The 16,052-nt window shown below is 40.6% G+C and overlaps 1 protein-coding gene across 2 annotated transcripts in view; it reads right to left on the reverse strand.

Moving 5' to 3' along the window:
- The window catches only part of ALG9 (ALG9 alpha-1,2-mannosyltransferase), a 2,405,363-nt gene that overhangs the window by 1,723,623 nt on the left and 665,688 nt on the right, over positions 1 to 16,052 (reverse strand). For both annotated transcript variants that reach the window (XM_044080998.1, XM_044080999.1), the window contains exon 7: positions 15,464 to 15,551. In XM_044080998.1, coding sequence (XP_043936933.1) covers positions 15,464 to 15,551 — 88 coding nt within the window. The remainder of the gene's footprint in view (positions 1 to 15,463; positions 15,552 to 16,052) is intronic.

A 16,052-nucleotide genomic window follows, 5' to 3' on the forward strand; every position in this document is an offset into this window, starting at 1 on the left:
TCTGTAGTAGTTTTAGCGTGGTGTCGGTGTCGGTGTATGTCGATGTCGCTCGTCCTTATCTGTTGGGCGAATCCCGCCCGGCGGCTTAAATAGTGCGCCTGTTGAATGTAGCACAAAAACCGACAGGCGAGACGCCGTGGTCTGGGCCTAAGCAGAATGCAGAGGAATGGAAAAATTTATGCAGTATTGTTTGCTTCTGAATGCAATTATGCACTTAAATTAACTTTGTCTCTGGTGCAGAAAGAGGCAAAGTTTCCCCTAGCAGGCTTTCTTAGTTAGTTGAAAAAATAGTTCTAATCTCAAGAGCTGGCCAACCGCCAACCTGCCACTGCTTCCTTCTTCTGGCGCGCGCAGCAGAAAGACTGGAGAAAATGGCGCTGACTGGTTCTTTTTATACTATCCGCTGGCGTGCAGGGAAGAAGTGGCGACATCCGCCGACGACGACCTTACTTTTTGGAAGGGAGAGCGAGGGACCCTGACAGCAGGGAGTGCACACAACTGTACAGGGCCACTATGGCGACCAGTGCTAGTACGGTACAAGACAAGGTGTTGTACAGCGAAAAACCCACTGTCTGGAAGGGACTTGCTCCAAGGCTGATATCCCATTCCCAGCTAGCATGGCTGAAATGGATGCTGAGAGGCCATCAAAAAGTGCTGCTACCATGCTGGAATCTATGTATCTGTATAGCCCCGGTCTGTTGGCAACAGATACACCACAGTGCCCAGCCAACGGTAAACCAATGCTGGTGGTTGAACCATTTGGGCGTGAAGCACCAAATGGTACTGGGCATGTATCGAGCAGAGGTAAAGCACCAGCATAGCCCAGATGCAACAATGGCCCACGTGGCTACCTGCGAGCAAAACTGCGGCAGTGGGTGACGGTAACTAGGCACAGCAGATGACAACATACTACAGGAGATGCCTTGTCGTGGCAACACTTCTGACATAACACCAGGGCAGGGCGGCAAGGCACAGGCATCCATGGCTACACCTCCAGCAACACTTGCAGATATTGATGATTTTGAGAAGGCAGCAATACGCCAGCCCCAGAAGGCATTCCCTAGTATTTCCATAGCTATAATAGCTGGCATTCCTACCATTGGATGATGTTGTCCCTGCATTTCTGGACATTGTGGCTTCCTTACCGAATGTGCTCAGCCAATTGGTGTTTTCTAGACCATCATTATGTAAGAGGCCGACCATGTATGCATCCCGCTGTTCAGCACAGACACGAATGCCATCGCCATACCCTTTGCGATTTTGGAATGTGTCTGATGTCACACAGCGTGGGGAAGCTATTGTAGTAGGGGAGAGGCTAAAGCACATCATACTGTTTGAGTTTAGTACGCACTAAAGCACTACACACATCACATGCACGCTATGCCAGCCACATGTTCCACTGACAGTTACACATGGTGGCTTCAAGGGTGCAGTGTGTATCACTGTGGAGTTTGTATGTGCCACCTGTGGTAGGGGTGGGTTGGTTTCTCTCAGGGAATTGTCCAAGTGGATGTCGCACCGCCTAGGTGCCTGAATCCGTTGGAAGCACTTGTTCTTCAAAGGGAAGTTATACAATTAGAACAGATAACTATACTGATATATTACTGCTAGTTTGAGATGTAAAAAATGACTGATCTGCATCAGCAAGTTGTATTAGTAGGAGGGGCTTACTGTATTAAGGTAAAGTGTAGAATTTTATGACCTTTTGTGTTGACGATGTGATGATACTAAAGAAAGGAGCATTTATGGTACTGGCGCTACTTACTATGATGGGTTATACTACAGTGTGGTCAAATCTGGCTGGCTACTGGTTAAACAGCCAAACTAAGATGGTGTGATGAATTTATTAAGTTAGTATAAGGCTCTAAACTAAGCAAATTTATACCCAAACTGTTAAGTATAGCAATAGCTGAAGACTGCTGTACCTCAAGCTCTAGGCTATTTTTCCTTCCACTTTCAAGTCTGGAGACTAAGTGATACATGCTACTGAAAGGGAGCAAAATGGAGAATGAAGTCAAAACAAAGAACTGCAGAAGAATTTTTTAAAATGAAAAATATCGACAACATGCTACCAATCGGAAATACCCAAGCCAAAAGTACTATCTGCCACCAATATAAATATCACAAAAAAATAGCAAGAGTGTTACAAAACAAGACAAATAACAAACCAAACTAAGAAGTAACATTCACAGAGACAAGATAGATAACACACACAACAAAAGGCACAGTTGAAGCAGCAAAGAGTTTTTAATAAATCCAATTGAGGACTTTTGTCCCTAATCAACCAAGGGACTTCATCAGAATCTGAAGCAAAGAATACATCACTTCCTTTTACATTAGTACCTCATGTCATCGATTAGACATTTTAAGCTATCTCACCCCATTAATATAAAACAAGACACACAGCAAAAAATATAAGTAAAACAATTACATAAAAATATATCATGGAATCAACAAATATCAAACAATTAACAAAACTTTAAAAGTAATGAACTGCAATTGCTGAATGAAGTTCAGCACCAAATGAATAGACAAAAATTCATTTAAACCAGGTGAGTTGGCATTAAGCATGAGCTGCCAAAACAGTTCCTTATATTCAAATTTTGTTTCCCAATCTCCCCCACCTGGGTTCGTATTAATTAATTCAAACTTGTCATTTTCGAGAAAGTTAAGTCCACCACTCAATTGCAAACGTTTAAATAGAGCATTATTACTGTTTTTGCTTTTTATATTATTGTAGTGCTCTTAAATTCTCTTCCTAAGGGGTCTTTCAGTCTTTCCCATATAATAACTAGGGGAGGTTGAACACCTGGCCACATACATTATGCCCACTGTTGAACAATTACCTATCTAAAGCAAAAAGGTGGAATTAAAAGTATTGTCAAGTTTTAAAGGTTCATCTTCCAAAATAAATGAACACTGCTTACAAAACACACATTTAATTGTCCTCATTTCTCCTTAATACTTGTAATAACGTCACTAATTTCATTATTCTCAAAAATGTTCTTCAAATTACACACTGATCTAAACACAGAATTAGGGATATGGTCCCACCACTGCGTATACAGCTGAATTTACCCTCAAAATACTCCAATCCTTTCTTACAATATTTTTAACATATTTTGAGTTGTCATTACACTGTATCACCAGGGCTCCTTCAAAAACTGCCTCTCTGTCTTGTCCTGTTCACAGTCTATTTCCAGAACGTTCTCCTCTTCACCCTAATCTCTACAGTGACAGGTCTTGCAATTTATAGCAATTTTCCCCTAAGTCAGCTTTGCTGATGACTACTGTGTCAATCATATTACTGCAAATCTTGAGAAATACAGTATGTTGGCATTTCTCCAGCACCTCACTATATTTGCAGAATTGATTAGATTACTAAAACATGGTCAGATTTCAATGTGATGCTGTGTCCACGGAGGTGGTATTACATCTAGATGACAACGGTCCAGGCTCAGTGGCATACAATGACAGTGGCTGGACACTAGTAAACTATTGTGAATCCTGGTTACACTTGCATAAGGGAGTTTTGCAAATACATAATGGCATCATCATGTAACATACATAAACATGCAAAGTCCCCTTTTCACTTTAATGTGAACATAAAGAAATATGAAGAATAGGAGACCTACAATCTTTTCATAAGGTCAGCACTCATTAATTCCCCAACTACCAACTTTTTTAACATCTTTAAATTATCACACAGGCCATAGGCAAATAGACATTAACATAAAAGAAAGCAAACAATATTAGCAGGTTGCCAGTTAAAAACATTATACATCACGTGATGTTTTCCTCCCGAACATTATCATACATGTACTGTTCCTACAATTCCCATTTACTTGTATGAAAATTGCTCCTACCCTTTCCTAAAGATTTCACTTTCAGTTATTTTAGCTGTTACAGTATTCACTACTTCAAATGCAGTTGGTTTAGACTCTGAATTTCATTTTCTAGTAATTGCTTTTTTGGCAGCCACCAGAATTAAACTTAACAAGACCTTACTATGTCTAGGCAATGCAGATCTTGTATCCCAGCTAAAAAAAAAAATGTCCTTACTTAAACCCGTTTGCTCACCCAGTATTTTTAACAGTACTCTGTAGAGACTTTTCAAATCTGCCAACTCATAACACTCACTTTAGAGGTATGTTCCCAGTTGCATCCTTCTTCCCCATCACACCTCCAACATTTGCCATCAATTTATTTGGAGTTTGCTTAGGGTATAAAAATACCTATGCAAATACTTCCAAGCAAAAATCCATCCTAAACCTTGTCAATTTTGCTGCATATTTGAGAGCCATACATATGTCCTCCCATTCTTCCCTTGTAAATTGCTTATCCAATCTATTTATCCATGGTGGTGCAGCGGTAGCATTGTTGCCTCACAGCAAGAGGTCCTCCCGTTTGATTCTCGGCTGGAGTGCGGGAAGTGCCTTCTGTGTGGAGTCTGCATGTCCTCCCCACGGTCGAGTGGCGTTCCGAAAGACGTGTGGATGGGCATGCCTTCGTTGAAGGCTGGGCGTCAAGCTGGCAACTCGGCCCCGTAAAAACCTACTGCCAATCATTAGCGGACCGGAGTTCCGCTGTGGCGACCCCTAACTGGGAAAAAGCCGAAAGACAAACAACAGATTGCTTATCCAATTTCTCTTCTCAATCTTTTATAACCTCCTCTGATTGATTCTTATATTTTTTTTTGTGGAATATTTTATATGTCCTACTAATTATTCCATAAACAGCTGCTTTTGTTCTAGAGTCAACTGAAATCTCTACCAGAGCAGGTCTTTTACTTAAGATTCTCCTACCCTTTCTCTTTGAATATACACTGGTATCAATTCATGGTAGGGAAGGCAGTTTCTAGCCTACAGTCCAAATGTCTTCTTGGCCTCATGTCACTATATTACCTTTCCCTCTCTAATTAATTTGCTCATGGCTTGGTTCCTTTTTCCAGTTTTCTCCAGTAAATTCCTGCCACCTCTTACCTATTCTCTGTACCCCAACTTGCAGGCAAATCCTATTGGCAAAATCCCCTTTTTCCATACTCATGCTGGCGTAATTCTTACAATACGTTCTGTTACTTTATGAATACAATATTCTGTATGGCTACTGCTATTCTCCTTAAGGATCTGCATCCAAAATCATACTCTCTATTTCTTGAATTTTAACCCTGCTTCATCATCATCCCTTTCCATTTTGAATTATAACTTTCTGCTTGTGTTATGTATATGAACCTTTATTGTGAGCAATAAAGAAACCTTTACTGTGATTTGAATATCTATTCAAATCAGATAATCTAAACCACCTTGTTCTATTAGAAGGCCAGCTTGTCCTACTTAACCCTTACCTTCTTCCCCTCCCAGATGAAGTCCTTCAACTCTTTACTTATTCTCCACAAATTCTCCTCTGCCATAAAAGAAGGCTTTTTAAGCCATACTCCTAAATACACCATTTTATTGTGTGCCTTATATATGGGTATTGCTGAACCAATTCATGTGTGAATACATAATTTATGGCTATAGCCCTTATTTTGTCTTCATTCATTTTATATCGTCATAGGTAGGTACTAGGCTATCAGCCCAAGGGCCTACGTAAGCCTAGCCAACAAGTTTCCCTGGTTTACGCCACCCAAGAAAGTTATTTTCCTGCGCCACTGTCGAGCAGAGACACAGACGTGATCCCCGGGGTGTATATCCTTTTTCCCATCCACTCATCAAGATTTTTCTTGAAGAGTGCTAATGAAGAACTTTGCTTGACATAGATGGGCAGCCTGTTCCAGAGTATGGGAAGTCTCTGGGACAGGAATCTATCCCTCCAGCATGTCCTGTTTACTATGGTGACAAGGTTAAGGTCCCTAAAGCGTGTAGCTCGGTGGGATTGGGATTTCTTTAGGTGTAGCATGTCCAACAGCTCTGGGTTTGACATAGTTTTATATGTTACGCAGCGATCACCTTGGAGCAGGCGATATGATATGGAGTAAAGCTGGAGTTTTTTGAGACGGTCGGTGTAGGGCATTTGCTTGAGGCCAGTAATCCTCTTTGTGAGGTACTTCTGTGGCCTTTCCAGCTGCTGCAGATGTCTTGTGAGGTACATTCCAAAAGAGGTGTTGTACTCTATAATGCGTCTAATGAGTGTCGGGTAGAGAGGAACAATGACCTCTTTTTTTCCTGGATGAGAACCCTTTTATGATGAGGTGTGCCACGTAGAAGGACTTCCTGATGACTGTGGCGATGTGACTATCAAAGGACAAGACTACTGTCCACCTGGGTCCCAAGGTCTCTTATCACACATTCAGTGTTAAGTAGATTGCTGCCTATGTGGTAGTTCATGGGTACAGAGTTTTTATCAAAGGGAATGACACTGCACTTTTTGGCATTGAGCTTGAGGCCATGGCTCTGACACCAGGCATCTGTCTCAGCGAGGCCCTTCTGTAGGATGTCCACATCATTTGGGGACTTGACTATAGCTCCTAGTTTGCAGTCATCTGCAAACTTCGTCAGCCAAAGGCCTTTTGTGTTAGCCTATACTTCAGAGAAGTAGATACCAAACAGGAGATGTCCCAGGACTGAACCCTGTGGTACTCCAAGTTCAGATTTGGAGTCTACAACTTTTACAGTGTGGGTTCTGTCAGTGAGCCAGTTGGCAACCCATCTTGTGACATAGAGATTTATACCTAGTTTAGTGAGTTTAGCTATAATTCCAGGATGGGGGATGGTGTCGAAAGCCTTGGCGAGGTCAAAATAGGCTGTATGAATCACCTTACCCTCATCTACGGCTTTGTTGACTGCCTCAAAGAAGTCGATCAGGTTCAGGAGGCATGATCTGCCTTTCAGAAACCTGAACTGGGTGGGATCCAAAGTTTGGAGGTTACCAATGTCTTTGTTTATGAGTTCCATGATGATACGTTCCATGGCCTTGCAGATCAGGCTCGTCAGGCTAACAGGGTGATAGTTCCCGGGATCAGTGGTGGCTCCCCCTTTGTGGAATGAGATAACTGTTGCTGTGTGCCATTCAGTGGGCACAAAGCCTGATGCAAGGCTATTATTGAACATGGTGCTTAGGTGGGGAGCAAGTTCGTTCTGAAGTTCGTGTAAAATGCAGCGTGGGATGTTGTCCGGTCCCATGAATGCTGTGTTTTTGGCTTTAGAGAGTGCAGCTTTTACCTGCGTAGTTGTAATTACAGGGACTCTGCATTCTTCCTGTATAGATATGGGCCCTTTAGGGGGTGAGACAGCGGTAAGGTTAGCACTGAACCTATCTGCCAGGATGTTGGCAATATCCGTTGGTTCTGTAATTTTCATGCCTTTGTGCTGTAACTCAGAGCAGATCTGGGTGTTGCCATTGAGATTCTTGACATAGCTATAGAATGCTTTGTGGTTGCCCTTAGAATTAGTGGCAATTTTGTTTTCGTAGCTAGCTTTGGAGGATCTTATAAGGGATCTCAGCTTCTTATTGAGGCTGCCCAGGGAGCTCCTCCACTCATGGTATTTTACTCTCTTTTGCAACAGTTTCTTCCTTCTGTTGTACAGTTTGTTTATGGCAGGGGACCACCAGATTGGCTTCCTTTTTTTGGGGGATAGCGTCTTGGTTCTGTTTGGGATAGCACGAGCCATGCACTCATGTAAGTGGAACCATGCACTCATGTAAATGCTTATAGAATGCATTTGTGTAGGATTCAGCAGTTGTAACTGTATTGTCCATCTGCATGGGTGTCATGAAGTTCACCACTTCTGTCTTAAGAAGCATGAAGTTGGCTTTGGAGAAATGTTTTACCATGGTTTCCTTAATGGGAGGTGGGGGCGGGATGTAGATATCATGGTGATTAGCTTATGGTCGGATCGGACCAACGAGGAGTTGGCTTCAGGTGTGGAATACTGGTCACTCATGTTGGTAATGACTAGGTCTAGGATATTGCTGCCCCTGGTGGAGGTGTGAATAAGTTGATCCAGGGCTTGGAGTTTATGAATTCCAGAAAGCGTTGAGCTAAGGAGTTGGTACACAAGTAGTTTTCCCAGTTAATGGTGGGGTAGGTGAAGTCGACCATTATTACGGTGTTTGGTTGAACCCTAATATTTTCCAGTACATCAAGAAAAGAGGAGTGGGATTCCTGGGGCATGGCGGGGGATCTGTAGCAAGCTACAATTTGGATTGCAGTTTTGCCCAGAGTTAATTGCACTTGGATAACCTCGGATGCATTATGCTGAGCAACTAGCCTGGAGGCGTGGATATCCTTAACGAATATGGACACACCTCCGCCTTTGGTGTTTCGGTCCAAGTTACATGGCCAAAACGTGTGGTATGAGTTACAGCCTGGTAGTGCAGGGGTGCTCTCTGGAGCCTTGAAACAGGTCTCAGTTACTGCACAGATATCAACGTTCTCCATTTTAAAGAGTGCCTTGAGTAAGTGCATTTTGAGAGTTAGACTTCTAGCACTGAGTAGCATTACCCTCAGTTTTTGCTTGCCTGTTCCTGTTACGGTGGTGAATTTGTCATTTGAACCTTGCCTAAAAAAAGGCACTATAAGGGCAGCACGAGCCTTAGCCAGTATCCGGAATCCCAGGGGCGACAGGTGCAGGGCATCTCTGGCAAAGCATCGTGGTCGACCATCTCATCCGAAGCAGACAGATACTGGATCCCCTTAGAATGACACCAGAAGCTTAGCCAATTGTTGAAGTCAATCATTTTGTCCTTGTACTGCGGTATCATTCTGAGCGATGGCAGAATGCTACTCAGGGCTAGAGTCATACCTGCCTGGGCTACAAAATCGGAGAGCTCTTCCATGTCTCTTTTCATGTAGTCCAGGGAGGTACATCTCAGGTCATTCACACCAACATGGACAATGACAGAGTCATATTTGTACTTGTTGTGGAGTGACCTGAGTGCGTGGGTTATGTGGTGGATCCTGGCACCCGACAGGCAGCTAACAGTAACCTTCTCCTTGTTTAGCATGGTGAGTGGGACATCTCTGTGCCTGACTATAGAGTCACCTATGACTAGTGTGTTGGGTACATTGTTTTGCCTTATTGGCTGTGGTTGGGTGGCACACTGAGTCTATGGGCTATGTGTCATTTGGGTTGTGTTGGGGGATGGAGGTTGCTTGCATTTCTGCTTTGGAGGTCTCTGTTGCTTAGACAGATTATTATTGAGAGCCTCCGCAAATGTTTTTGTATTACTATGTGTGGATTTTGCTGGTGTAGATTTAGTGAGACTATGTGAAGAGTGTGGTGTGGTGCAAATGTTTACCTTCTCCTCTTGACTGTCAAGTTCATTCTTGGTTGGAAAGAGCTTTACCTCCAGTTTGGCTAGATAAGTGCATCTCTCACAGGTTGTAGTGTTGGGTGGTAGGAGGAGAGGGTTGTCTGTGTACATGAGGCAATTTCTACATTGCCTCAAGATGCCCAGATTCATCAGGCAGACAGGAGAGAACACTGAGAGCTGACCCTTGGACATGCCTGAATAAAAAACTATTTTCCTCTAGATAAGTGAGGAAAGTGAGTACAAGAGCTGTTTTTCTCTAAGCAAGTGAGAAAAGGAAGTACAAAAACTGTTTTCCCCTAGGTAATGAGGAAGGTTGAGTGCTATAGTAATTAGTAGCTTATTTAGTGCTTACAAGTTCTAACAAGTGCTGAGCACGAATAAGCAAATTTAAGTGCTAAAATTAAGAATTTGTACCTGCACTAGACGGGTTACAGGACAGAAACAAGTGCAAATGCAGGCTTTCAAATCAGAAAGTTGAGAGGGATGGAAAAAATTGCCCAAACGGCCAATAACTACAATTTCTGGGCCAGAACCACTCCTTATGTGGTAGACAGGTTACCTAGTGCTTACCACTCTCCCACTAATAAGCTAGAAGGCTTCCCTCCAACACAGAAAGGCTTGGGGGGCTCAGAAGCTTACATACCAGTCCTGGATACAGCAAATCTGTATCTGGACTACACTAGTTACAAGAAAGGTAACCAAAAGGTACCAAAAGTCTTGAAACTATCTTAAAATGATTCACAACACTGAGATGTCTTTTTCTGGATTTATCAGGTACAAAATAATATATGCAAACAAAGCCAACATTTCTTGATTACCATACCAATTATATCATTGAATTTCTGAGTTCCTTATTTTCTTTGGCAATGGCTCTAAATATAAAGCAAATAAAGGAGAAAGAGGACACCCCTGCTTGGTTTCCCTGTTCAGACAACTTATCAGAGAGGAATCCTCCCTCTTAAATTCTTCCTCTGATCTATCATATCTCCACCTAATTAACCTTATTATTATATCAGAAAATGCAAATGCTTCCATTGCCCTACTCATAATATCCCAGTTTACTGTGTCGACTGCTCTCTCTGCATCAATGCCCAATAACAACTACAGCAGTATTTGCATACATTCTGCTTCACTATGGATCATCATTGTTCTATTAATGTTGTCAAATGTTTGCCTCCCCTCCACAAGACCACACTGATCCATATCTATCATTTTGGCCACACATATGACATTCTTTTAGATAGTATAGACACTAAACACTTCATAATCATGGTTTAAAATTGAAATGGATCTATATGAAAGTGGGTCTGATGGGTCTAACATCCTTAGGTATTACAGCCACCACATCTTTCTTTCAAAATGCTGGTCCTTCCCCTCCTTTTAAAATACTTTAAAATAAAATAAAACCTTCCAGATCTTTATAGTTTTCATCCCTAATAACTTCCAGACTTTCACAATAGTTTTCATCCCTAATAACTTCCAGACTTTCACAAGAATACTATCTGTTCCTGGAGATTTGATATATCGCTATTTTTATCTCATCTCCTATCTTACCTGTTAATTGCCAAGACATCCAGCTCTAAGCTTCCTCCTTTTGTTAATTTTCCCTGCTAGGTTTCCCGAATACATCCTCACTGTTGTAAATCAAGTTCTAGTCCCCACCTACAAGTACTATTTCCTACTAAAAGCTGATTATTTCTCCAAAAATTTTCTTAAGCTCAAAAAATAACAGGTTTTGGTGGAATATAAATATATACTAGGGTAATCCTTCTCCCTTGCCAATAGTCCTTTACTACCACAAATCTGCCATTATCGTTTTCCCCCTCTTCTATCACTACTGCAGCTCCCCTAGCAATTAATATGGTCACTCCCGTTTTCTTTGTCCCTGATATTCTGCAGACTATCTATCCTGAAATCTTTTCTTTAACAAATTTACATGCTCATGTCTTTCCAAATGTGTCTCCTGCAGCACTGCTATTTGTACTCTGCATTTCTTAACAAATTTCAATACCTTTAACGTTTTCACCATACCTGTATGGTCATTTACATTCCAAGACACTATAGAAAATGTGTCCATTATAATATGAATTTATTGTTCCCACCTCTTATACATGACATTTTCTTTTAATGTGTATTTCCAACTTTTGTGTTACATGTACATATGTCAGGCTGACCTTTTATACAGTTGCTTCTGGTCATCTCCATTTTTCAAAACTTTTGGTTTTAATGAAAACCCTCAAACAAAAAAAAAATCAGAACAATCCCATAACCTATTAACTTAAACAAATGCAAAAAACTATGCACATCTTTAAATAATGAAGTTTAACTCTCCATATAAGAGCAACTTCCCCAAATCAACAGCTGCACTCACAGACATTACCTAATGCTAAAGTGCATGTTACAGCCTGTGCTCCCACTTATAATGACTGGTGTCCTTTCTTTTATTATCTCTATTTCCCTCACAGATCTACAAAAAAACCCTAGCTTGCATGCTTTTAGAAAACATTAATGCTTAGCCTTAAGAAAAAGTGCACTAGCTATTAATAAATAAACCTAAACTATACACTGTTCTATTAAATGCATTAGAGTATTAATGCTGCTAGGGAAGTTGCTTTCTCTTACTCACTTCCAATAACTTCAAACTTTGCTTACTTAATTGCTTGCCCGTGTACCTTTAAATTTTGTATTTCCCTCGGCAAAGAATGCTCAGAACTCTCAAGATTAATTGCTTCCCCCTGCAGACAGCTTGTCTCCATGGAAACAGCAATGAGAAGAAAAAAAATAAATAACCACCATACCTCTCAAGTACACCTCATTATGAGGAATGCACCTCATTTGGAATCTTACAAGTTTCATGTTCCTCGAAGTTCCACATTGAAAGGGTCAGTCACATATTCAGAGTTAGGAATTGTTAAACAGATATCCATGGTAATTCATTAAAACATCTTTTTTGTAAGTAAAAAACCAACACATTTAACCATCCTATGAGCTTCCTAGTTTAGGTTGTTAGTGTGCCATTAGTATGCATTCCACATTTTGTCCATTTCTTCCACATAATGAGAGCTAGTATTCCTCATTTTGGAGATGGAAGGTTGAGAGCTAAGCTAACAGCTAACAACTCTGCAGATGCATGAAGTAATCTGCCAATTTCACTCAGAATATAATGTACAACTGACACCCACTGAACATTTGCTAAAGGAAAAAAACAAGCTAATACCACTGTATATGCAAGAAACATAACACTTCTCATGGCTTTCATCACTCTGTCTTATTTTTCAAGCCTACTTGCTTACAGAAAATACTTATTATTAGATTAAGCCAAAGGGCATTAATCCAGACATTAATCTTTGCAAAAATAAGAGAAAACATCTCAACTCTACATATAATATAATCAGTGAACTTTTATACCCCATCTGCACACCAGTAGACCAAGATTACAATATATTAACTTAAACTTGTTTTTCTGCAGCCTTTCATTGTTTTTTACATTGTAAAGCATACATAAAGAAGTATTTATTTACTTTGATATCTTTATCACATACAACAGTCTCTGAAAAGACTCACATCAACATTTAACATACCTCCGTCTACATACTACACAAAACTGTTTTACTATATAACATGCAATTTATATCATGAAATGTTTTATGCAAATACTATTAAGGACATCTTACAGTTACTTCTTTTTTCCTTTTAGTGTCCTTCTAAACATTAATGGCATAAAGTAGAGTATATGCTTTGCAGTCCACCCACATGCTTCAAGTCAACAGTCCAAGCTTTCTCAGCCACATTTTCTTGCAAAGCTATATTTTACAAATATTACTAATGCTTTATAATCTCACATTTATTCACCAATTTTAGTGCTGCAGGTCGTCTTCCTGTTTATCTCCATCTCCCAACATCAGACTCAAGTACATGATATTACTGATTCTGCTACTCCACACCTGTGCTTTTCTATCTCAACATTTCCCTTTAGTCAACTCCTGTGCTTTTCTCTCTGTCTCTCTCTCTCTCTCAAAGGTTTCACTAGCAATGTCTCTCTACGAACTTTTATTATCAGAAGAATGAGACGCAGAGTCCTCTTCTGTTTGATGGCTCACTTTGTTGGATAAACTTTTGCATTTCCTCTTTAGTCTGTTCTGCATCAAAAATATGTTTGACCCTCCAGGAAAAAATATTGTGAAGACAGCTGGATACAACAGCTTGAATCCCACAGCTGTCTGTTGACATTCCCTAACTGCTGAGATAAAAATGTGTTTCTGCCTGGTGTACAAATTTCCCCTTTGCCACAGTTTTGTCAGGGTCAGCTCTTTCTGCTGGTATGAATACAGCTTTACTAACATGTCTTGGCTGTTTTCTCATGGCCATATTTGGAGCATACATTCTATCTGCTCTTTCAATTAACAAGTCCTGCTATGGAATACCAGTCCAGTTGCTTATTTGTACATTCATACAATTAATAGTCTGTTCCTTCCATTTTCTCTGGTACAGTAGACAATCTTATGTTTTCTCTATGTTCACAGTCTTCGAACTCTCCCAGTTTTTGAAACAGCTCTTCTTGAGAAGGCTCACACTCAGTCAGCGTTTTCTTCATTTCAAACTGATTTTTTGCAGTTTTATCAGTTCATCCGAATAACTAGTTAAGCTTCTATTTTTTCCAACCTTTGTTATTTGAATTAATGTTGTTGTCTTTTGGCTTTTCCCGGTTAGGGGTCACCACAGCGGAACACCGGTCCGCTAAAGATTGGCAGTAGATTTTCATGAATGCCGAGGTGCCAGCTCGACGTTCAACCAATACACACCCATTTATGCATGTCTTTCGAACGCCCACCCAACCGTGGGGAGGACATGCAGACTCCACACAGAAGGCACTCCCCGCACTCCAGCCGAGAATCGGACGGGAGAACCTCTTGCTGTGAGGCAACAACGCTACCGCTGCACCACCGCGGAGGTCGCTGTTATTTGAATTTATATACTCCTTTAATATCTCATTTATTTTAATTACCTCCAAGTACATTTATTTTTTCCTCTAAGCTGCTGGAAGCCATCTCTTGTACCAAAGCTATAGCCTGAACTGTTTTTTTGCTGAAAAGCTACAGGATTCTTCCCAGTCAGTGTTTTCTCTACACCTTTTCTAGTTTATTTTCTTTTAGGTAATCTAAATGTTTTCTTTTCTGGCATCCAGGCAGGGTTGCCAGACGTCCCTATTTGGGCGGGACTGTCCCGAGATCAGCAGCCTGATCCCGAGTCCCGCCCTGCCTGTTTAAATCCCGGCCAGCCTCCGCTTTGTTTTTTTGATTGTCCCGTATACTGGCATACGGGCCAATCAAAAATTGCTAACACGGAGCTTTTGTCGTTGATTAATTTACAGAAGCTTTGTTTTTTGATTGGCCCATCCCAATATGCCGCATCCCGGAAAATCAAAAACAAAAACAAGCTACTTGTGTTGAATGCGGAACTGCAATGCATTAAACACGAGAAGCTCCATGTTTAGTGCAGAGCTACTGAGCTACTGTTCTTTAATATGGAATTGTGTTCCGCATTAAAGACCTTTTTTTTTGGTCTTCACTTGCCGTGAGAGACCTTCTATTTTTTTTTTGTCCCTACCTGGGGGGCTGGAAATCTGGCAACCCTGCATCCAGGCAATGTACTTACTAGTCTGTAACTGAATATTACTCAAGCTGACAAAATTAATATCTCTTACTTCTCAGTTTCTTTTTTTTCCCTAACAAGAGAGATGAAATTAAGCCACTGATCAGTGTGTAACAGTGTTAAGTCTCTCCAATTACCAGCTTAACCCAATTAAGGGTCAAAGGGAATCTAGAACCTATCCCAGTTTTCAAAGGTTGCAAAGAAGGGAAATTAATTCTGAACACAATGTCAGTCTCTCACAGGAAACACACATAGGCAATCAAAGCAGACTATCATTATAATTCAGATGCAGTCTATCCCCTTCTACATTGTAAACTCTCTCTTAATGCTTTGTTTGTATTTTGCAAAGTTGTGTTAATCAGTTCTTTCAGAAAAAATACACATGCATATTTAAGTCTTAGCATATTAAAAGAGAAATTTAGCACAAAGAACACAAAAGCTTGTTCTTATGCATGATGTACTCACCACTTTTCCATGAGAAATTCATAAACTTGCATTATGTAAAACTATAATGATATTTCAGTTTAAAGAAATGTAGATTATGCTCTGTACTTACCAGAAATACTATCAGTGCAATAAGGGCCCACTTAATAAAACTCTTCCATCGCCTTTTGATAATAAGAAAATCAAAAGCAATTGGTAACCTAGCAACATTAAGAAACAAAATTTTGTGTTAAAACAAAATTATAAAGATCTGCTACCTGAAAATAAGCATGGACTTACCAAATCATGTAATCAAGAATATCTCCTTCTGTAAGGATTCTCTTCTGCTATTTTAGTTAAGTGAAATATTTAATTTGTTCATGCACTGGTTTTACATGCATCTTGCTGTGCACTTTATTTATTTTAATTTAACTTTCATTAACTAGCAAAGTGAGCGAGTCCACTGACTGTTTGCAGCCACATCTTGGGCCACAGGAGTAAGGTTAAAGACAACATATAGATATATGGACAATTGAGTGTAGCTAATCAAGTAGCATATTTTAAGAGGTGGTAAGGAAAGCAGAGTGCCCAAAGACAACCCATGCAAACACTGAAAGAATGCAAAAACACCACACACAGTGACCAAAATCAGAACTGAACCCTAGAGCTGTGGGGCAGACAACTTTTACCTGACCCACCACACTGCCTGGACATTATGCGTT

The sequence above is a fragment of the Protopterus annectens genome, chromosome 8.part0 (assembly GCF_019279795.1).
Source record: "Protopterus annectens isolate FY-2018-M chromosome 8.part0, PAN1.0, whole genome shotgun sequence".
In the NCBI taxonomy this organism is placed as follows: Eukaryota; Metazoa; Chordata; order Ceratodontiformes; family Protopteridae; genus Protopterus; species Protopterus annectens.